The sequence below is a fragment of the Typopeltis vanoorti genome, chromosome 8 (genome assembly GCF_054136105.1).
Source record: "Typopeltis vanoorti isolate ZY-2024b chromosome 8, IOZ_Tvanoo_1.0, whole genome shotgun sequence".
Taxonomy (NCBI): domain Eukaryota; kingdom Metazoa; phylum Arthropoda; class Arachnida; order Uropygi; family Thelyphonidae; genus Typopeltis; species Typopeltis vanoorti.
In genome coordinates this window covers 151,414,600-151,438,728 of record NC_143556.1, presented here as the reverse complement: position 1 = coordinate 151,438,728, position 24,129 = coordinate 151,414,600, and the positions used below count along the sequence as shown (strand labels likewise).

Genomic DNA, 24,129 nt, shown 5'->3' with positions numbered 1-24,129 from the left:
TACATACATGAACATAAAGACTTGCCATAAATACTGTTACACTTTGTGCACACCCTAGCAATGCTCATAGAATTGAATGCGTCTTGTTCCGTTAGTGGTGCTGTGTGCAGCCAACATATGAATGTTTCTCAAGAGAGAGAATCTTTGTGTATAGGTTAGCATGCAGTAGAGAGAGATTATGAGAACTGTGTTGCTGTAATAGCACTTCACAAGATTGGAATGCAGCACTTGTTATTTTCAGCAAGCTAACTCTCAATCAGTAGGATGTTTGTGTATCAGACTAACCATTATAACACTACAGAAGATGTATCTGACTGCATTAGGAGACACTTCTTTGCTGTAATCCTGTGCGAAAACAGAAAGTGATGTCGTGGGCAACACATGCAATTAAGGTATTACAGATTTCTACCATTGTGTTAAACATGAAAGGAAAGATGGAAAATAAACTTTTCACCATCTCCTTTAATTCAATCATTGTTATTCTTAAGCAACTGAAATTCTGTTATCTGTCATTTTCCCTTTTAGTTTCAGTGCCTTTTATTTGAAACATCTTCCTCATACTGTGTTTCCAAAGGCATGACCCAAACCCTGCACACATCTGTACAAGGGTGGTCTGAAAAGTTCCTGGCTTCGACCATAGATGGCAACATTATCGGCAAGATTTTTTCTAAGTTGGTACATCTGTCATGTGAAATTGCAAGTCATTCAATAAAGACGGTCTGAAAAAAATTGTTGTCTGTATCCTTTGAAATGGATAAAATTGAGTATCGCGCTGTTATAAAATTCTTTGTAAAAGGAAGTTTAACACCAAAAGAAATTCATAAAAGCTTAAACCTGGCCGTACCAGCCTTGAAGATGATCCACGTGAAGGACATCCAAAAAGTGTAACAACAGAAATCATTGATCAGTGTACGATATGGTATTGGATGACTGGTGAGTCAAAGTGCATAAAATTTCTGAGACTATAGGCATTTCAAAAGAACGTGTAGGATATGTTTTGCATGAATAATTGCAAATGAAAAAGCTTTGCGCAATGTGGGTGCCGTGTTTGCTCACAGCAGATCATAAATGCACTCACATGAAAATCTCTGAACAGTGCTTCGAACGTTTTAACAAGAATAAAACTGATTTTGTGCTGCGATTTATTACCATGGATGAGACTGGGATTCACCATTACACACCAGAATCCAAACAGCAGTCAAAACAGTGGACAGAAGCCAGCTGTTCAGTGCCAAAGAAGACTACATCGGTTACATCTGCAGGAAAGGTCATGGCATCAGTGTTTTGGGATGCTAAAGGCATTTTGTTGATTAATTATCTTAAAAAGAGCAAAACAATAACCAGGGAATATTATTCCGATCTTTTAACCAGACTAGACGAAAAAACCTGGATTGCAGAAGAAAAAAAATCATCTTTCATCAGGACAATGCACCTGCCCACAAAGGCGTTTTGGCAATGGGAAAATTAAGGGATCTGCACTATGAATTGTTGGAACATCCACCCTATTCCCCAGATTTGGCTACCTCTGACTTCCCAAAACTAAAACTTTCTCACTGGTCAGTGGTTTTCTTCAAATCAACAGGTGATTAAAGCTGTAGAGGAGTATTTTGCAGATCTTACTGAGAACAACTACAGGGACGGGATAATGGCGGTGGAGCATCGCCAGAATAAATGTATTAGTCTTAAGGGAAATTATGTTGAAAAATAAAAATAATTTTGAAAATATGAATTCGTATTTTCATTGTTAGGGCGAGAGCGTTTCAGACCACCCTTGTATACAAGTGTAAGATTTAGTGACCCATCGTGTGTAAAAACTGATCTTCGGCATAAATCTTTCTGGTGTTAGAGTTAAATATGTGTATATGTAATAGCATATTTGGATAAAGATCTTCGCATGTATTACTAACAAATACGTTAAAATTTTTTTAAGGTTAAGCCAATTGCAATATTTGTAAACCTTTCAAATTAGCCACATGAAGGATTTTTATCATCAAATCTGATATATATATATATATATATATATATATATATATATATGTTAAAGATACCAAGCTATTTTAAACCTGGTTTTACTCCATTTCCCAAGTAAGCAAACAGACAAACAAGTCAAGTTTGCACCTGCAAGTGTTGCAAGCCTAGCTGATCCTACACGTAGTGCAAGACTAAGGCAACTCATGGTAAAAGTAGAATAAGCTCTGATCACTAATCTTAATATTTACCTTTAATGCAAAGCACATCTCCTGGATGAGATGTATGATGTTTTGTATTAAAGGCAAGAGGGGCCACTACCCAGACCGGTTTCGACCTTTATTGAGGTCTCATCAGTGGGAGCCAGGTTAGAAAAATACCAAGATTTTAGTAATACAGGGCTTATAAGTATTTTACCAGAACAAGGTTACCATAAGGTGTTTTAATCTTATTAAATAAAAATCTCAGGAGGAGATAAGGTTAAAACACCTTATGGTAACTTGTTCTGGTAAAATACTTATAAGCTCTGAAGGCGCACTTTTCGCTTAATGGAAGTGTAAATGCACACAACTGTTGCATCTTGGCGAGAGAGAGAGAACCCACACGTGATTGTGGAAATCCCTTTGCATCAGCCAAAGGTGACAGCATGGTGTGGGTTCACTGCATCATTAATTATAGGCCCCTTTTTCTTTGAGGAAGTCCACAGTGTAACACTCCATAGTGTAACATTCATGCAGGATGGAGCACCTCCGCACATCACAGGTCCTGTCCCGCACTTGCTACGATTGACATTTGGCGATGACCGTGTCCTCAGTCGGTCTTTCCCGCACGAATGGCCACCAAAATCTCCAGACCTTACACCTTGTGACTTTTGGTTATGGGGCTTCTTGAAGTCACAGGTGTACAGAGGTCAGCTGATGTCATTCACCATCATATGACAGGAATTACAGCTGAAACCCTCTTTAATGATGTGCAGGGTGTCGTGCCACGTCTGACGTTCATTCTCATGAATGACGGCTGCCACATTTGTAATCCTAGCTGTGTTGTGAACTGTTTTGCACCCCTGCACAAACTACTGACACAACTGAAGTGCCACCTGTCGGTGGCAAATATAACTATTCTGGTAATACAAATTTTCGTTATTAAAAAAATCCCATATGTTTCTATGCATTTCTGTGAAAACCACATCGATCTACTGTCTATACTTTTCGAATTATTGAATTTTTACATTTTCTGTTACTTTTGGATCACCCAGTATATATACCATCAGAGGTGCAGAATGTTATGATTTTTGCATCATCATTAACATCTGTAAAATCTCATATTTGACTCTTCTACAGCCCTTTTTACTGTACATACCGGCAACTGAATTAGAAACGTTTATGTAGATGTATGTAACACACTTATGCAGCAATCACTTCCCATAATGCATAGCATTATGGGAAGGGTCACTACCCAGACCGATTTAGACCTTTATTGAGGTCTCATCAGTGGGAGCAAGACCCAGAGGTGATACTATGGTTGAAGTAATGCCAAAATCATATTTTCATATATGAGTAGCCAAAAGGTGTCACACCTTATTCTTCTTTGAGTGCCATCTCCTGCAAGGAGGTTGGCGACCACCTTGGCAAATTTTGAGCGATTCTCAGCCACTCTGAGCAGTTTCTCAGAGTTTATGCCAGTCCACTGTCTGCCAGCCAAGATTTTCTTCGTCTTCCTGTCCACCTCTTCCATTTATCTTCCCTTTTATAATCAAGTGAAGTATTTTATATTTTTCATTATGAAGTAGGTGATGAAGATATGCAGTTTTCCTTCTTTTTATGTTATCTAAAAGTTCATTTGATTTCCCCATTTGTTCCAATACTTCCTGATTGGATGTTTTTGCTGTCCATGGGATTTTTAATATTCATCTGTATAACCACATCTCACAGGCTTCAATTTTTTTTATTGATATTGTCTTCAAGATCCAAGTTTCTTCATCATACAGCAGTACAGACCATACATAGCATTTAATCATGCGTACTCTAAGCAGTAATTTAAACTGCGGTTAGTGTTGATTTCATTAATAGAAAATTTTTTCTTGCCATTTCAATTCTAACTTTTATTTCCATTTCTGGATTGCAATTTTCATTTAACCAGCATCCAAGATATTTAAACTTTGCCACTCTTTCTATTTGTTTTCCATTTAAAGAAAGTGCTGAATTAAAAATTGGTTTCTTGCTTATGACCATGAATTTAGTTTTGGTGATATTTACTTTTAATCCCATTTTTTCACTCTCTTCATTAATTCCTGAATATTGTCAGCTGTGTCATCAGCATATTGGACGTTACTGATGATTTCACCATTTACATTAATCCCTTCCTTTCAAGACTTTTTGAAATATGGCTTCTGAGTATATGTTAAAAAGAAGTGGTAAAGCACACACATCCTTGCCTTACTCCTCGTTTGATGTTAATGGAGTCTATAATAATGTCATCAACTTGAACAGATGCCTTTTGGTTCCAATATAAGTTTTCAGTGGTCCTGATGTCTTTTTAATGGTGCAATCATTTTAGCACGTTGATCTTTGTCAAATGCTTTCTCGAAGTCAATGAAGCAAATGAATATTTCCTTGTTTTGGTCAAATAAAGCCGAATCACTGATGGTGTCTTCACATTTTCTGTATATTCTTTTTTGAATTATTTTCAGAAAGATTTTGAGAATGTGACTCATTAGACTGATGATTCTGTAGTCATTACAAGTTTTTGCATTTGCTTTTTTAGGTAGCATGATGAAGGTCGACTGTAACCAGTCATGAGGGATTATGCCTGTAGCGTGGATCTTATTAAATAGCTTTATGTTGTCACCTTCTAATAACTTTACTATATCTGCTGGTATTCTAACCGGGCCTAAGGCTTTACCATTTTTAGCTGAGTTTAGTGCACGTTCTGCCTCTGATCTTAGAATGCATGGACCTTTCATGCATATGTTCATAAGTATTTTCTGGGTTTTGTCTGTTATCAGTAAAGAGTTTTTCTATCTATTTCACTCATTCCTTGTATGTTGTCATCCTTTTTGGATATTATTTCTCCCTTTTTGTGTAGATTAAAATTGTCATGCTTTTCCTCTAGAATTTCTTTTGCTTCTTTGATCTTGTGTTTAATAATTTTCTGAACCTCATATTTTGTTGGACTATGGTTTTTATATTATATGATCTGCATTGATCCATGAGAGAGAGAATTTCATTAATTATCCAATCTTGATTTTTTACTGCTCTATTAGGACACGACGTATTGGTACATTTCTCTATGAACAGAGATTTTAATTTGTCTCATGATAAGTTCTAGCTCTTGATTCATTCTTGATACCTCTGTGCTTTTTAATTTTCCTAAATCAAACCTTTTTTGTCGATGTTTCTTATAGCTTTCAGTCTAAGTTTTAACTCTGCTGCCAGTAGGCTATGATCAGAAGCAATATCTGCAGTAGGATAGGTTTTTGTACTCTTTATAGAACTTTGAAATCGTTGATTAATTAGCAAGTAATCAATTTGGTTTCTGACAATTATCCTGTGGTGATCACCAAGTATACAGCCTTCGGGATGGTAGCTTAAACTATGTGTTTGTGATTATTAGCTCCTCTTCCTGGCAGAATTGAATAAGACGGTCGTCTCTCATTTCTTGTCCCCAGTCCATGTTTGCCAACCAAATCTCCACTTCTATACCTTTCCCAACTTTAGCATTGAAATCACCCATGACAATGTTAACATCATGCTTTTTTGTGTTTTTAACTGATCGTAAAATTCTTCGATCTTGGTATCACTCTTGTCAGCAGTAGGGGCACAGACCTGTATCAGATTAACATCATCCTATCTGAGTATCAACAGTGACTTATTGACATCTTTGTTTAATATTATTCCAACTCCGTTTTGATGGTTGTTTTCACCTATCCAGAGTGATACATTGTCATGTCATTAACTTGAGTTTTGACTGATCCTGGCCACCTAACTTCACTCATTCCTAAAATCCCAATTTCAAATCTTTTCATTTCTTAGCTTACTGCTTCATAGGGTTCTGACATTCCAGGTTCCTAGTTTTAATGAACACACCATTTTGAGCCCGGAGATTCTTCGCACCCCTGTCCCATTTAAGGGATGCCGGGAACTTGGGACCATTTGTGTAGATTTTCTCACCATGGCAGTTAGTCTGGAGAAAGAGAATAGATAGAGCAGCAGTTTCTCCATTTGCTTTCTGCTCCAAAGTATTACAGATATACACAAACTGTATTGCCATCTGCAATTTTCTAATCACAAGCTTTACCATCATCACAAGCTTAAATCTTACTATTAAAATATTGTTCAGGTTAAAGGAGGTCCTACAGGGTATTAAATGAAGTTTATAATTCAGTGGTCAGTATGTGTACATCAATCCACCTATATCTTAGTTTTTCCCTCCATGCTGGCAAAGAACTTAAGTGACCATACCACCCCTGGATTTTAATTTAATTTCAGTACCATTTAATAATGGTACGGATAAAACTGCTTAAAACTTTAGTATAATATGAAGCTAAGTGACTGAAATTGCTATTTTGGTTAAGGTCAAAAACTAATTACAAACTTCTCAATCTGCTTCTTATTCATAATATGCAGTGAACAAAGAGTAGTCTTTGTTCACTGCATATTAGCCACTTCTTATCAATATAATTTATATTGTACTGTGTGCAAATTTACTTATCTTTATCAATCTCATATGGTCCAGTTATATTTCTATTAGCAGTTTTTATGTAATTCACAAGTTCTTATTTTACAATATTGAAGTAATTGGATATATTTCATTTTTCAGGTAGAGAAGATACACAGAGACCTCGAAAGCAGAATAATGCAAAGGCATCTAGAATTATAATCATTATTTGTTCTTATCCATCCTGCAACTTTTCTTCAAGCTTGTTAAATTCTTTGATAGCAATCTGTTCAGCTTCATCTTGAACCTGTATAATATATACATATAATTTCTCTAACTTCAAACAATCTGCATTTAAATAAAAGTAAAACAATACCACTACAAATTTTGTGACTATTAAAAAATTCTGTCCTCAGTGAAATGTATCTCAAGTAGTTTGTTAGTATTTTCCTGACCAAGTACATATTATAACAAAGGAACAATTATGCTTTTGTAAAGAGCATTTCAAAAAAATTAATCTAAAACTGATGATGCTGCCAATACTCAATTCATTACTTAACAACATTGATGCAAAGATTAGTTTTTGCATCAATGTTGATGACTCGTAGCCAATCAATTAGATGGTTACATCAACAGTGCTGAGCTTAATGTAATCTTAACACTGAAAAGCTTCTACTTTTGATGACTTTCAGTTGTCCCTCTGTTAATATTGGTTTTCACTTTACATTTTTTTTTAAATTTACTATCAACATTTTGCTAGTCTTCAAAAATTAAAACCTTTTCAGTGCTAAAATTACATTAAGCTCAGCTTTGTTGATGACACGTAACCATCTACCTGGATATGCTTCAAAACTGGTTGTAGCCACAGAATCTGAGATTTTAACTATATGGAATAATATCATCACCAGTTAAAGTTTTTTACTGGTGGTGATATTATTTCTCCTGGAAACATCCTGTTTTCAGGAGAAAGGAATCTCACAAGATTCCATGTCCACATTCTTATTAGCAATTCTTTCCTGCTTAAATTAAATATGTTATTATCAAAGAGCATTGTGCAGCAATTTAAGTCTTCAAAAATAACCAATCTCTTTTACTAAATTTTCCGTAAAGAATCCCAGCTAATGTAGAACACCTTTACCTGGTTGAAAGGAACTCAAAATTGCAATCCTTATTTTGGATGCACTGACCTAAAAGCAAATCTTCTAATACATTAATTTAATTAAAAACTAACGTTATCTGGTAATCAAACATATTAAGTTTATATTTATTTAATTAAATAAAAATATTGTAGAACACATGTTCTACAATATTTTGGTATTCATACACTTTCATAATGTTTATGTGCACTAGGAAGTAGAGTACAATCTTCTGACTAGAAAAATGAACAGAAGTGGAAAAAGAACCTGTATGGAAGACTCCTCCCAAATAACTGGGAGACCTCCACATCACCTTTAAGGAATGTGGAGAACTGACTAGAGCTTCTTACCTAATGTTCAGTTCTAACTTTCACATCATGTGATGCATTAGTAGGTATCTACTGAACAAACGAATATGACAACTTAGTTTCACAGATCTGGAAAAAATAGGGGAATGAACAGATGGCAGCAGTAGCAGAATGATATTCGAAGTGAAAATATTAGAAAGGAACTTGACATTGTTAGCATTCAAGAATATGTGAGCAGAGCTAATTTAAGGTAGTATTGGCCACTTAAAGGATCATGACAAAGTGCCTGGAGAAAAGCTTTTTAAAATACCACAATTATGGGGTAAAAGGATTGGTTAGTTTATGGTTTATTGGTGCAAAGACAGCAAAGATTATACTGCATTATAGTGAAGACAGTACACAAGGTAATATTAAATAATCAGGACTAAATTAGTAAATAATATGAATGTATACAAAAAAGTATGAATAAGCAATACAGTATTTACATAGAAATAAAATTTATAATCAAATGTGTTTGAAAAATTAATTCTTTGTAAAAAATTAAAAACATTACGCAATTTGTCTGCATCTGATACAATCTCTCTGAATGTATATGGCTCGGTTAGATAGGTAAAAAATTTCATTCCTCTCTCATGTGAAGCGCTGGCACTCCACCAGAATATGATAATAGGTAATACACATGTTGCATTTTTTCATGCATAGGTGGGTCATCAATCCTCAGTAAATAGAGATAAAAGGAACATTATATAAAGCAATACACAGTCTATATTTAAGTGAGAAGTTAGAATTAAAAGAAATATAGGAAGATGGTTTGATGTAAAATCAGAGATATCAAACTCAGCTCTCTTATGCAGATAATGTTGTACTCCTAAATACACCCAGTGCAAGTCCAGGATTCTCTAACTAAACCGCATAACAGTTGTAACAAATTTGGCATGAAAATCAACAATGAAAAGGTGGTAACATAAACTTCAGGTGCATTATGAATGGAAAGCATATAGAACAAGTAAAATATTTCAGCTATTTATGCACATTTTTAATGAAGATGGCAAATTAAATTAACAACAGAATAAGCAAAGCTTGTATGATGGGGAGTCTGTTGAATAAGAGAGAAATTAGCCAGAACACCAAACTAGCCATATACAAGACAGTGTTCAAACCAATTTTAAGTTATAGATCTGGGAGTTGGGTTAAAAATAAAGCACTTGATCAAAGACTAGAGACCACAGATGTGAGAGGTCAGAGAAAAATTAGGAGAGCGAACAGATGGCAGAATCATATTCAAAATGAAGATATTACAAAAGAACTTGAATTGTTGGCATTCAAGAATGTGTCAGCACAGTTAATTTAAGGTAGTATAGCCACTTAAACAGAAGGGGAGATGAAAGGCTACAAAACAGTGTTTGATGGCAAGACTACAGGAAAGAGACATAGAGGAAGACCAACATGTAGATGGACTGATTCAGCCAGAAGTGCTTTAAAGAACGAAATGTTAGATACAATGATATTGGAGTGATGACAAGTAATAGACTAATATGAAGAAAAATTGTTGATAGGGGATTAATAGCAATGTAAGCTTAATCATGTAGTGCTGTCATAATAACTTAAACACCCCAAACTTTATCTACAGCTGAAAATGAAAATTATAAAGAGAGAGAGAGAAAAAAAAAAAAAACTCCTTTACTTAACTGATAATTATCTTTTAAAAATTCTGTGCTAGATACACAATGTGCCCTGTTGCATATTTAGTGATTTTCGCATGACAGCATGTGTTAAAAATGTCTTTACTTTACAATAAGTTCTCCTTGCTATGTGAGCTTGCAACAATCTTGAATGTGACACTTCAATAATGTAATGGTTTCTTAAGGTTTCCCTTTTTTCAAATCCTTTCTTTGGAAAAAAGGTTTGGAAGTTGAAAGAGAAATAGATAAAATTTTTAGTCTATTATCAAGAGCTTTAAGAAAAGCAGAATGAAACCACTGTCTTCGGTCATCTCTTGATAATTTCATAAAGAAGGTTGAACAGCCAAATTAAACATTTTTCCCTTATTTTTTCTTACTATTTATATGTGATTGTGTTATTCTGCATTAATATTTACATACTGAAATTTAATTTGTAAGTGCATCTTGTGAATGAAACTAACAGAAATAACCTAAAGCATGCTAATGCATTTCTGCATACAGTTAATGTAAATACATAAGCAATAGGGTGAGAAGGTTAAATCGAACGTGTAAAGTTTGGGGAACAAAGCTCTTATGTAAGTCAAGACTGTTTGTACTTGTATATGCACACTATAATGAAATTATGTGCTATAACGATTTCTATTCCCTTCAGCCTTATGGCTGGTGGGATAGCTAATATGCTTTCACTGGCATGACAAATGCTTAAAACTCGTTGATTTTCCTGAGAGACCTTCTAAAAATTAGGTGATCCCCCAGACCATTCTAAATAAGTGACCAAAGGATGATCATCCAACTCAACGTTGGTTCCACTATAGTGATCTATAGCAGTGTTTCTCAACCTGTGGTCCGTGGACCACAGTCAGACTTAAATTAATTAAATATATATTTTTTAATTATCCAAACAAATTAAAATTGAATAAGTAAGTAAAAATTATTGAAATCAAATGGAGACACAAAAAAAAAGCGTCAGAATGTTCAAAGGCAAAAGCAATAAAACTAAATTGTTGTTCACTTCATACCTCCTTTATTACTCGTTATTCTGGCACTACAATAATTTGTAGTGGCATAATGACGAATAATAAGAGGGGTGAAGTGAATAACAATATACTTTTATTGCTTCCACCTTTTTTTTGTTCTTTTGTCAGATTTGAAGTGAACATGTGTTATCCACATTTCAACCAATGGCTTGTTGTTTATTGATTTTTATTACCGATGGTTTTCCTCCTTCAACCAAGGCTCGATATACCTTCAGAAGTGCTAAATGATACTTGGACAAAGTGTGTCGTAAGTTAGCCCCAGTATTTATATATTTTTTGGAAACGTTTTTTAATAATGGAAAAGTGGCTGAGAACTAGGACTTTGAAAAGAAGAGCAAATGAAACAAGCGATGCTAACCCTAATTGTGATACACATGTTGTAACGGCGAGTAAATCTGATACTATTAAAGTAGAAGAAACAGGCAGTTCAAAGAAAAAATACAGTAGGAAATATACTAGTTCATATTTGGAATTCGGTTTTACTTGGTGTGGAGATGAAAGTGAACAGAAACCTCTGTGTTTTGTGTTATGAAGTGTTGTCGAACAGGTACATGAAACCTGCGAAACTCCAACATTTAGAAACTAAACATTATAATGTGAGAAAGCAAATGGGGGGGGGGGGGGAAGCCAATTTCAGCGATGCTTAGCAACATTAAATCATGGGAAAGATGTAGTTTTGGCCATGGGTTCGATTAATAGCAAGGCACTGGAAGCATCTCTTAAGTTTGCGCACAGCGAAAACAAGGAAACCTCATTCTATCGCGGAAAATTTACTATTTCCAGCTATAAAAGATGTGGAAAAAACTATACTTGGTAACAAGTTACTAAACGACGATTCTTTGAATGACACTGTAGGTCACAGAAGTAATGATATGACAGGTGACTTAGAATCTCAGTTAATCGAAAGAGTTAAGAAGAGCCCTTATTATGCGTTACAAATAGATGAGACTACTGATATTACAAATGATGCGCAGTTAATATGCTACGTAAGATATGCACATGATAACATTTATGACGATATTCTGTTTTGTAGAACTTGGTCATCCCGAAAAACTGCAGAAGAAATATTTCACACTCACTAATTACATAATTCACAAAGGGAACAAGTGGGAAAAATGCATAGGCTTCTGTTCAGATGGAGGTCGCACTCTTACAGGCAGGCATAGTGGGGTTGTTTCTATTGTCAGGGAAGTGACTGGATATGAATCGGGTATATTGTTTCATACATAGGGAAAGGTTGCCACCTTTTAAAAACTGCTATACAACGTTGTAATGCTGTAAACACAACGCTGTAAGAAGAGCCTGTGTAACTCAGTAGATACGGCGCTTGACTGCACAAACGAAGACTTTTTGGTTTCTAATCTAGGCAGCGACTAGAGGAACTTTTTCTAAGCCTTTTTTCAATCGGCTCCCGAGTTAGTCGATCTTTGGGATGTGCAAGCATGTTTTTTTCTCCCTGAAACTCGGTTTTTCATCCAGTAAACTCAAGAAACTTGACCATAGAACTCACAATATTTCAGCTATTAAATATATTGTGTTAGGTTTAGGGACCACGATATGGTGGCTCATTGAACCGTCTGTCTTCACTGTGTGCTGCTTCATTAGTGATAGCCTTGGGCCAGCTATCTCTGGTTGGCTACCAGTGGAGATTGAACTGCCCAATCAGTCTCCAGAAGTTAGATAGGGCTAAAACGACCTCGCCAACTCCCTACATTGGAATAAAAGGCATTAGCTGATTTTTTTTGAAACGCTGTAAAGCTAGTTAATTTTATTAATGATCAACTTCTAAATAACAGATTATTTTCAGTGAATATAAACAACTTTTGCTTCATTCTGAAATTCGCTGGATTTCCAGGGACAAGCTTATTTCAATTAAGGCGCGAAGTTTTATTGTTTGTAAATAAAAGTAATTCTAATTTTGCATCACTCCTTGCTGAAAAGCATAGTTATCAACACTATCATATCTTTCAGACATTTTTTCAAAATTAAATGAACTAAATCTTTCCCTTCAAGGAAATTCAACTGTTCTTGATGCCTACGACAAAATGAAGGTGTTCGAGAAAAAAATTGATATTATGGATTAGTTATGTAAAATTTGCACAGACAATTTGCACCTTTTCCAATACTGAAATCTTTTTTTAGTGGAAAATGATATTTTGTTGATTCTGAGTTTCTGGAAAGGGTTCGTGACCACCTCAAAACTCTGAAACAGAATTTTGAAACATATTTTCTGAATAACTTTTATAAGAAATTTCTGTGGGTTCGTGATCCCAAGTGACAGTGGGCTTAAAACACAATTCCATGATCTTAGTTTGGCTCAATTCTGGATCTCGCCTTCAGTGAGAAGTGAATTTCCCGAAATATCCCAAGCATTGAAAATCGTCATGCAGTTTTCTACAACCTATCTTTGTGAGAAAGGATTTTCATTGCTCCTTCAAATAAAAACAAAATACAGAAATTTTCTTAGTGTATGTGTGCCGATCTTTGACTAAAGTTGACCATGTTGAGCCATATATCCAGCAAGAAGCTGAACCATCTCATTAAAAGTAAGTAGTAACATAATTATATCATATTATTTATTTGGACTAGAGTTTCCGATTATTCTCATTACTGGTTTTGGAATTAATCCATTTCCAAAATCGGACAAACTCGGGGATGAAACGAAAGTTATGTCACCGTGAGGCTCAGCTCTGCTGGCGAGGAGGATAGCTGCCCGCGTCCCATGAAATTCCATATCTCGTACGGTTGCTTGCAGGAACGTGAGGCTGAGTATACTGAATCCGTCGCATGCAAACAACAACATTCGTACGGTCATGGATTGTACAGAAACACACACATCACAAACGAATACAAGCAGCACACAGGACGGATATAAATAAAACCACCACATGATTAATGAATCTGCCAGATTTACAATGACCACTGCTGGGACTTTTTTGGGGGGCTTAGTACAAATCACGTGCGTACAGTATATACGGCATACAGTCGCTGGTGGGAAAATGCACCCAACCATGTGGATGGCACTTTGCTACTGACATCGTGGGTAGATATCAGGTCATTCCTGATATCTATAACCAGATTACACTGGTTATAGATATCAGGAATGACCTCACATAACAGGATGTCTTAAATTTTTTTCCTGGTCATTGAAAACTCCTCAGGGAAATAAGGCGATTCATATCGGCCGGAAGTGAGTGTGTGTGTGTGTGTGTGTGTGCTGATGGATGGATGGATGGGGGGTCATTAATGGGTTTGGGATGTTCTGAGTGAAATTTTTAGGTATATGCAGGGGATGGTTTGGACAGGACAAGGGACGTCATCCATGAATGTTAAGTTCGTATTCAGTATTATGATGGAGTAAGAAAAACATTTTTCCCTTGCCTCACAACGGCAATTAGTGAATGGAACAGTTTACATGTCGCAGGTCGAATCAGAGAGTGCATAAAGATAAAAGTTGTGGGCTAGCTTCATGAGAATGGGCAGATGAATGGGGATTACATATAAAAGTTGCTGTGGATAGATGAATGGGGATTCAAGATAAACATCGTGGGCAGATAAATGAAGGTATCAGCAGAACAGCCCAGACATTCCCCGGTCACTTGTCCATGGTAGCACCGCATGAAAAATGTTGAGGGGTGAGCATAATGAGTGTGGGCAGATGAATGAAGGTATCAGAGGGACAGCGCTGACATTCTCCGTTCACTTGTCCATGGTGCCAACATGCGAAAAATGTGGGGTGAGCATAATGAGTGTGGGAAGATGAATGGGGATAACATAAAATATAAAAGTTGCTGTGGGCAGATGAATGGGATATCAGCGGGACAGCGTTGACATACCCATTCATTTGCCAACAGCAAATCGGAAACTAATACCTTTATTTGTTTAATAAAAATTAAAACTTAGTTCAGTGATGATACACTTTTAATTGTTTACTTCCAACTTAATTGTTTTCATATGTATTTGTAAATGTTATGTATGCGTAAAATGTTGTATATGCAGTGCTTTTTTTCTGGTGTAACGCACCGGAATGGCATTCCGACACCTATTTTTTTCACAGTTTTTTCAATTTTTCAAAAGTAATTTTTGAAAAAATTTTGGCGCGTACATAACACGTGCACATGCATGTTACCAGGAGATGCCTGGTAACTCGCATGCCAGCATCTACGTTTGTGGCTGTATGGACGTGTGATTGACAACATGCGAAAGATTTTTGGTAAAACACTTATCTAAAAAATATCTTTACTGAACTGACGTAAATTTAACGTCATTATTTTCATATCCTTTTAGGATTTTTTTTTTTTTTACTTTTTAGTGTAAAAGTCTGACCCCAAGTTTGAAAATGAAAAAGATTTCCAATTACTTCTCAACCACCGGTCCCATTAATAAAAAGGCCAGAATAATAACAGACATGATGTCATAAAATATGGAAATAATGGTGCCAGTTGATGTTTTCGAATCATCTCAAGCTAATCTTGAGGAGCAAGGTCAAACTGAAAATGACTGGCAGAACTGCTGGACATTAGATCAAAAAAAAATTATTTTTGCTCGAAAAATGAATGGATGTATATTTGCAAAAAGAAACTTGGCTGTACACCTTGCAGAAAAAGTTAGAACTCGAAACTGAAACAAAGATGGGAATGAAAATTTCCAAAGAATGGGCTAACAAAAAGATTACATATTCTGGCAAAGGTAGGAAGCTACAGATGAGCTCACTTCGAAAAAATATGTTCAATCACAGAGAATCTGCTGCACACAAAGCAGCGTTAAAATTAGTTTCTGAAGCCGAAAAAAAGACCATTGAAAATGTTGTTTTAAAATCATTATCTTGTGAAAAAGAAATAACTGCAAAAATTTTTCGAACTGCATATAAAGTAGCAAAGGAAAGCCAATCATTCCATATTTTTTAAAGTGAAATTGATCTGCAAAAACTGAACGGAATTGAAATGGGTCGTATTCTTCATTCAACAAATGCATGTATTAATATAGTGAATCATGTAAGTGAAGAAATGAGAAAAAATGTGTTCAAAGAAATCGTTCAATCCAAAAATATAATTTCATTGATAAATCAACAACAATAAGCAATAAAACCACTCTCATAGTGTATATTCGATGCTGTATCGAAGGTGTTGGAATTAATTCACCGATAAATTTATTTTTGGATTTGTCGAACTTGAAAACATAACAGCAAAAAGTGTATTTGATTCCTTACTCCAATGTCTTAACTATTATGAGATGACAGAAGATTATTTTAAAAAATATTTAGTTTCTCTAGCATGTGATGGTGCTGCTGTAATGTTAGGGTGTAAAAGTGGAGTGAAAAAATTGCTGTCAGAAAAACTTTCCTTCTATTATAGTTTGCCGTTGTGCTAATCACAGACTAGAATTATCAGTAAGTGATGCTGTAAAGGAAATTTCAGGAATCAATAGATTCAAATCATTTATTGATAAACTGTCCCATACCATGCTTCACCAAAAAACAGTAGAGAGTTGCATTTATGTGCAGAATCATTAGAGGTTGAACTGGTGAAAACTGGAAGAATTTTAAGTACTCGATGGGTGTCATCTAGTTTCCATTTAGTTTTGGCTGTGTGGAATAATTTTGAATCTCTAGTGCATCATTTTGAAGATGCGATGCATGATCCTAGGAAAGATAAAAATGATAAATGTATTTATGATGGCTTAAGAAGAAAAATAACATATACAGACTTTTTATTGGATCTAGGATTGATGTGTGACACTCTCTAAGAATTGTCTGAATTAAGTTTGGACCTGCAAGACAGTGACATGAACCTTTACAAGACATATCAAAAAATAAATGCACTTGTACAAGTTTCTGAAGAAAGAATTTTGGACCCTATTATAGATATGCTGTAGCTGCTGTATGTGATCTGCGCTTTAGTGGAGTTTTACTTCACGAAAAAGCTCCAAAAAATAATCCTTCTATTGACCCAAAAAACATTTTATATCAAATTGAAAGAGTCAATTGAAAAATGGTTGCTTGATAGTGAAGATGTTGAGCTAGCACTTTGGGCTCGCATGCCTGACCAAAAACATTTGCTTGAAGATATTGATGCTCAGCTAACATTCGGAGAGGCGGAAATTAGAAATTTGTCAATCAGACTGCAACTAAATGAAAGAGAAATCATTCGTGGATTCCGTGAATACATTCTCGATAAGACATACCCAGAAAAACTGTTGTGTTTGGTAAATACCATTCCCATTTCATCAAGTGAATGTAAACTTGGATTTTCGCAGATGAATTTAATTATCACCCCAACAAGAGCTTCGTTGAAGGCTAAAACAGTTTTGGCACTTTTATTCATCAAACTCGTTGGACTTTTCGATCCTTCAAAGTATGTTGATCTGTGGTTACTTAGAGGACGACATTCAGCCTTAGATGTTAAGAGCAAAGAAATGAGTCAAGATGATTTGTTCGACGAGAATTGAACAAAACTTTGGAAAAGACTATGAACTTCTCTTAAATTATATAATGTTTTTACAAATTTACTTTTACTTTTATATTTGGCCTTTGGTTGTATATTTTAATTTGTTTAATTTTACATTTGATCATGTCTAAAATAAAAAATACTGAAGATAAATTATATTTAATTCATTTATGCGACTCCATGACAGCAACAGCTGCTTTATATTTCATTTAAATTAAGATTTGAATATCGTTTTCTTTAATAAAAAACTTAACAAGATGTGGGTTCCGGCACCTTTTTTCTAGAAAAAAAGCACTGTGTATATGTATATGTAAAATATAAATGTTGTACGTAAATATATGTTGTAAATGTATATGTAAATATTGGTAATCCCCACATACATTTAACTTAGTGGTCCGTAGAATTGTTTAAGGCATTTTACTGGTCCTTGGGCTTAGAAAGATTGAGAAATTCTGATCTATAATAATATGTGACATCCTCATCCTACCACTGAGCAGAGCCGCTCATATTCCAGGGGAAGAGCATCCACCAACACGGCCCCCAATAGTGGTCACGGAGCCTCAAATTCTCACTCAAGGCAAAACCCCCACGAAATATTAAAGAGCAAAAAAACATTCCTTCACTATTAAGGAACTTGAAATGTTGGAGAGGTGTATCTTTCGTAAGTGAATTCTCGGTTAGTGCGTAAAGTATTTACTAAAATAAACAGCCAAAAGGCTTCAGTTCAGCAATGCAAATTTATATAAATCAAGTGGATATTAAATTCCAGCATTATTATTTCAAAGCCAAATGTAGAAACTATGAAAGTTTTGTAAAAAAGGTTGACCAGAGAGCTTACAGGAATACACTCGCAGCATTCACAAGGTGCTCTAGCACGGACCACTTAGAAGACACGAGTGCTTGCCCAAGCGCCCATAAGTGGTCTTGCGCTAGGACAACTCGTGAATACTAGAAAGTGTATTCCCATAATTGGGAATACACTTGGGAATCACTTGGTTGCTGAAAAATACTTTGATGAGCAGAGACAAACAGGTTATTGTTCCTCTCTATCGAGCCTTGATAAGACCCCACCTAGACTACTGTGCCCAAATTTGGGTGCCACGGTTTCTTCTTGATGGGGAGGAGGTGGAGAGGATCCAGAGACAACTGACCAAGATGATAGCAGGTCTATGGAATGAAACTTATGAGAACGGGTTGAAGATTTGTGGGTTGCAGAAATTGGTTGATAGGCAAAAAAGGGGTGATATGATTGAGACATTCAAATTACTGAAGGGTTTCTATAAAATTAATTCAGAAGATTTGAGAATAGGACTGGTGGTGGGAGGACTAGAGGCCATCCATGGAAGCTGGGCAAGAGTGTGGTTAGCAAGGGTGCTAGAGCTGGGTTTTTTACTTGGAGAGTGGTGAATGAGTGGAATAAGCTGCCAGAGTCTGTTGTGGGTGTCATGACTGTAAATGAGTTCAAAGCAAAGTATGATAGATACTGTGTGAATGTTGAATAGCTGTTCTTGACATGATGTTGGGCATCCCACAATGAGTCTAATGACTCCTTGGAGTTGCCCGTATTAATAATAATAATAATAAGATCTCTGGTCAACTTTTTTTTTTTTAAACGAAACTTTCATGGTTTATACATTCAACTTTGAAATAATGCTGGATTTAATATCCATTCGATTTATATAAATTTGCATTGCCAAACTGAAGCCTTTTGGCTCTTTATTTTAGTAAATACTCTATGTACCAACCGAGAGTTCGCCAATGAAAAATACACCTCTCTGACACTTCGAGTTCCTTAGTACTGAACAAGAGTTTTAGCTCTCTTATGGTTTCTTTGGAATCTAGTTCCCGGTGAAGGGGGGGGATTTGCCGTGAGAGAGCATTTGGAATCTCCAGGAAGAGTGTTTTCCAGCGTGGCCCATGAGGGGAGCCTTGTCGGTGGATGCTTTTCCCTGGAATATGAGCGGTTCCTCAGTGGTAGGGTGAGCCTGTCACTGAGTGGAACCAACACTGAGTTGGACGATCTTTCAGTCACTTGTAGGGAGGGGTCTGTGGGATCACCTAATTTTTAGAGAGGCCTTTACTTAAACACCAGTCTCTGAGGAGAACAACCAGTTCGAAACAGCTGTCAGGCCAGTGAAACCTTATCAAAATGGACCAATAGAAGGCAAATATATGGAAGCTTGGGCAAGTGCTCATCTTCTGAGTGGTCCATGGTAGGGAATCTCGTGAATGCCAGCGAGTGTATTCTCATAAGGTCAACTTTTTTTTTTTTTTTTTTTTTTTACGAAACTTTCATAGTTTCTACATTCAGTTTTGAAATAAGGCTAGATTTAGTATCCACTTGATTTATATAAAATTACTCTAAATCTTTTATATACTGTCTCATTTATATTCTATATGTATACATGTGTCCTCAGAGATATATTCATTTAATTTTTTCAGTGACTGTATTGCTTACATTTGTATTTTTATAGTAACGATTTATAGTAAAGTTTTTATTGTGCTGTTTGTTCAGGTGGCTAAGGAATCTATTTAATGTTTTCTGGCTGTGAGGCCCAATTGGCGAAAATATCATCAACATCTCTGAGCCAGACTTTGGGCTTTAGGTTGGCCAAATTTAGAGCTTGTTGCTCAAAGTATTCCATGTAAAAGTTTACAAATTCCAATGTACATGTAAGCTATCCTACACAGGGGAAACAGGACACTATCCCGATCAGAAAAGATGAACACAATCGACACATTAAATACCTCCATTATGGAAAAACAGGCCTATCTGACCACACACTCGAAACATATCACAGAATTGACTGGAAAGGTACCAAGTCCCTACACCGCACCAAAACCTGGTTTGAGAGAAAATTTAAAGAAGCCTGTGAAATGCTAAAACACAATCCAAACCTGAACAAAAATGATGGACTAATCATTTCAAGAATCTGCAACCATTTTAGCTTCGGAACAAGTCAAAAAGGATAGCTCAGTATGTGAGGACTTTAGAAATGTTTAATGTAGTTCTGTTTTTAATTTATTTTTATATTTACTTTTTTTTTTAAACTTTGTTTTATTTTATTTTTTATTAATATTAACAATTTTTGTTTCCCCACCAGAGGTCAGGCTAGATAAAAGATTAATAAGCAATTTTGATTCATTTTACCTTTGTAAAGTACAGTAGCATGTCACTTGCTCCTTATACTTGGGTATTTTTCTGATGATGACCTCAATACAGAGGTCAAAACGTCAAATGTTACTTTCCTAATATTAAGTAAAGTGATTATTTTAACACGTGTGTTGTGTTTCCCTAAATTCTTAACCATGAATGCTGATCACCATGTAACCTTAAAAATAAGAATTGTCATAATCCATGGAGATTTGACCCACAAGCAGTGCATCCACTATGGTAAGATGAAACTAATTAATCGACTAGCATTTCTAAAATGATGTAGAGACAGTAACCTAATACCTAACTGCATTAAGCTAGAGAAGAAGTTTACTTCAGCTAACTCCGTAATTATGCCTGTTTGGAAAAAGCTTTGTTAAGAAAACAGATCCATGAGGCCCGCAAAAACTTAGCAGTTACCCAAGCCAATGTGTTACAACAATAATTAGAGCTATCTAGCTATATTAATCCCGATATTTGGGACATCCTAGACAAGATTACAGATGACTTGGCCAAGCACATATTACTGAAAAACAAAGAAAAACTAGTAGCGAAGTTACTAGCATTAAAACAACAAGAATTAGTATGCCATATCTGGAGGAAAAGCCAATTAGAAACCAATATCACTAGGAGCAACCAATCACCCACAAGCGAAGTCAGGAGCAACCAACCTCCAACAGACCACGGCCAAGTCATTAACAAATCAAGCTATAACTCAACCAAGGAGAGCTCTCTCTGCTGGAAAACTGTCTGAACTATGCCACTGCACCGAGGTCAGTTAACAAATTAGATTTCATTTATCATATTGAAAGAGGTCTAAGATCCCTCCCCTCTAATCTAGCTGACAAATTCTGAATGGGAAGCATCATACATATTAAACACAAATAAAAAAACTAAGTTACAACTAAACAAAACAGAAAAACTGGCCGTCAAATCCTTAAAAAATAACAAAGACATCGTAATCACAAAAGCCGATAAAGTTAATGCTACCATTGTGTTCGATCAGACAGTATACCTAGAAAAAATGAACAATTTCATATCGTACCACAACACTTACCAAATGGTGAACTACAACCCAACTAAACGCATCAAAAAGAAAACAACAGAATTAATTAAATCTGTGATCACTTGGCCAGAAGAAACAACCAAAAAACTAATACCTCAATATGCCTGTGCTCCCAGAATTTATGGTCTGCCAAAAATACACAAAACAAATATACCACTACGTCTGATAGTCAAAGGAAATGAGAGCCCTAATTACCACTTAGTCAAGAAATTAGCACCCACACTCAAGGGATTGGTAGGTCATCCCCCCCCCCCTCCTACATGAAAAATACACATTTCATAAACAAAATTAAAAGAATCACACTCAACGACGAAGATTTATTAGTCAGCTTTCACATACCTGTCCTTTTCGCAAATGTCCCAATCAACGATACTATTATTATCCAAAACATATTTCCATCTGACATCACAGCCCTCTTTGCCCATGTACTCCGCTCCGGATATTTCATGTGGCAAAACAATTTTTACCTACAAAAAAGAAGGTATGGCCATGGGCTCACCACTCCCCCCCACCCCCGAATAGCTAACTTTCACATGGAAGACTTTGAGCAATAAACTCTATATTCAGCCAACCTAAAGCCCAAAGTCTCGCTCAGATATTTTTGCCATTTGGTCCCATGGCCGCAAAACATTAAATACATTCTTAGCCACCTGAACAAACAACACAAACGTATCCAATTCACCATTAAAATTGAAAACAACAACTCTCTTCCTTTTCTAGACACACTCGTCACGCGTCTTCCCTCAGGCTGTTTCTTCTTCTCGGTCTACCACAAACCTACACACACAGGCCAGTACATACACAAAAATTAAGAGTCATATGCACCCTCAAACACAGAACTCTAACTATTTACTCAAATGAACAAGCTCTAAACCAAGAATTCAAAATTATTAACCATATTTGTAAAAAGTGGCTATAATAAACAAACAATTCATAAGATACTCCATAAAAATACCACTTAAAACAAAAAAGATTATAATGCCATACCATATGTCAGAGGCATCTCAGAAAAAAATAGAACACTACATAAATACAACATCAAGACTACCTTCAAACCCCCTAACAAAATTAAGAAATTTACTCAGTTCTTCCAAAGATCTGCTTCCACAAATAGCCCATTCAGGTGTTTACAAAATCCAATGTACATGTAACCTACCTACATAAGAGAAACAGGACACGCTATCCCAATCAGAAAAGATGAATGCAATATGACACGTGAAATACCTCCATTATGGAAAAACAGACCTATCTGACCACACACTCCAAACATATCATAGAATTGACCAGAAGGGCACCAAATCCCTACACCGCACCACAACCTGGTTTGAGGGAAAATTTAAAAAAGCCTGTGAAATGCTAAAACACAATCCAAAACCGAACAAAAATGATGGACTAATCATTCCAAGAATGTGGGGGGTCACATCTGCAATCTTTATAGCATGGGAACAAGTCCAAAAAGATATCTCAATACAAGAGGACTTTAGAAATGTTAAATGTAGTTCTGTTTTTAATTTATTTTTATATTTACTTTTTTTTTAACTTTATTTTATTTTTTATTTACAATTTTTTTTTAATATTATTAACTTTTTTTTTTTTTCACTAGAGATCAGGCTAGATAAAAGATTAATAAGCAGCTTAGATTCATTTTACCTTTAAAGTGCAGTAGCATGCTCCTTATACATATGTATTTTTCTGATGATGACCTAAATACAGAGGTTGAAACGTCAAATGTTACTATCCTAATATTAAGTAAATTTCCTAATATTAACATCAGGAAATTATTTTAACATGTGTGTGTTGTGTTTGAGGTTTCTTAAGGGTCAAAGCTATATAACTGAGAGGAGACTTCCACATCGACTTTAAAGGAATGCGGTGAACCGGCCAGGAATTCTGACTGATTGTACAATCCTCATCTTCTCGTGGTGCACCCTGTTAAGTTATCTACCTGGATAGTGAACGAATGAGGATGGAATGGCAATTTGGGATTTAGCTGACCAAATTGTATTCTTACTGGCTTAAACCAAAATAAAAAATGATGGTACAACATGACAGAATTTCATGCCGGCTGGGGTGTTGCCCGGTTAAACAAGGCTCCCGTTCTTTTTTGCCAGGGAACCATGGCAAATAGCGAAAAGTCAGATATTGGAACAAATCCTAAAACCCACCCCCAACTCAACATCACCAGAGTTCAAGATTGGTACTATCAGCATAAGAAGCCTGAATGGAAAAAAAATTGAGCTACCTGAGGAATTGGATAAGTAGCAGATCAACATAATGGATGTGACTGAAACAAAAAAGAAAATCTGGTGAGATCTTTCTGAGCAATAAATACAAAATGTTATATTCAGGCAATGACAGTCAGAGAAAAGAAGGTGCAGCTGTAGGATTGAACACAAAATATGAGGCTAATCTTGAATGGCAAACAATATCAAGTAGAGTGATGTGTGCAAATATCACAATGGGGAATTGGACAATGAGACTTATTTGTGCCTATAGTCCCACAGAAGGTTCTACTAAGGTAGAAGTGGAGGAGGTTTTTGAAGCTTTAGAAAACGCAACTGACACATGAAAAAGGAAAAGTTGGTCCTTGTTGGGATCTAAATAGCAGAGTTGGAAATGATTGTCAGACATACAAAAATGTTGGGAAAATTTGGAGAAAAGAGCAAAGCTAATAAA

General features: G+C 35.7%; 2 protein-coding genes across 3 annotated transcripts in view; one reads left to right on the top strand and one right to left on the bottom strand.

Annotated features, from left to right (window-relative positions):
* Positions 1-7,049, top strand: part of LOC150104433 (alpha-2-macroglobulin receptor-associated protein-like) — a 211,220-nt gene extending 204,171 nt beyond the window's left edge. Inside the window, exon 7 of the mRNA XM_090396367.1 lies at positions 6,787-7,049. Coding sequence (XP_090252493.1) covers positions 6,787-6,846 — 60 coding nt within the window. The 3' untranslated portion in view covers positions 6,847-7,049. The remainder of the gene's footprint in view (positions 1-6,786) is intronic.
* Positions 6,703-24,129, bottom strand: part of LOC150104432 (NFU1 iron-sulfur cluster scaffold homolog, mitochondrial-like) — a 201,014-nt gene continuing 183,587 nt past the window's right edge. For both annotated transcript variants that reach the window (XM_090396368.1, XM_090396369.1), the window contains exon 7: positions 6,703-6,931. In XM_090396368.1, coding sequence (XP_090252494.1) covers positions 6,860-6,931 — 72 coding nt within the window. In that variant the 3' untranslated portion in view covers positions 6,703-6,859. The remainder of the gene's footprint in view (positions 6,932-24,129) is intronic.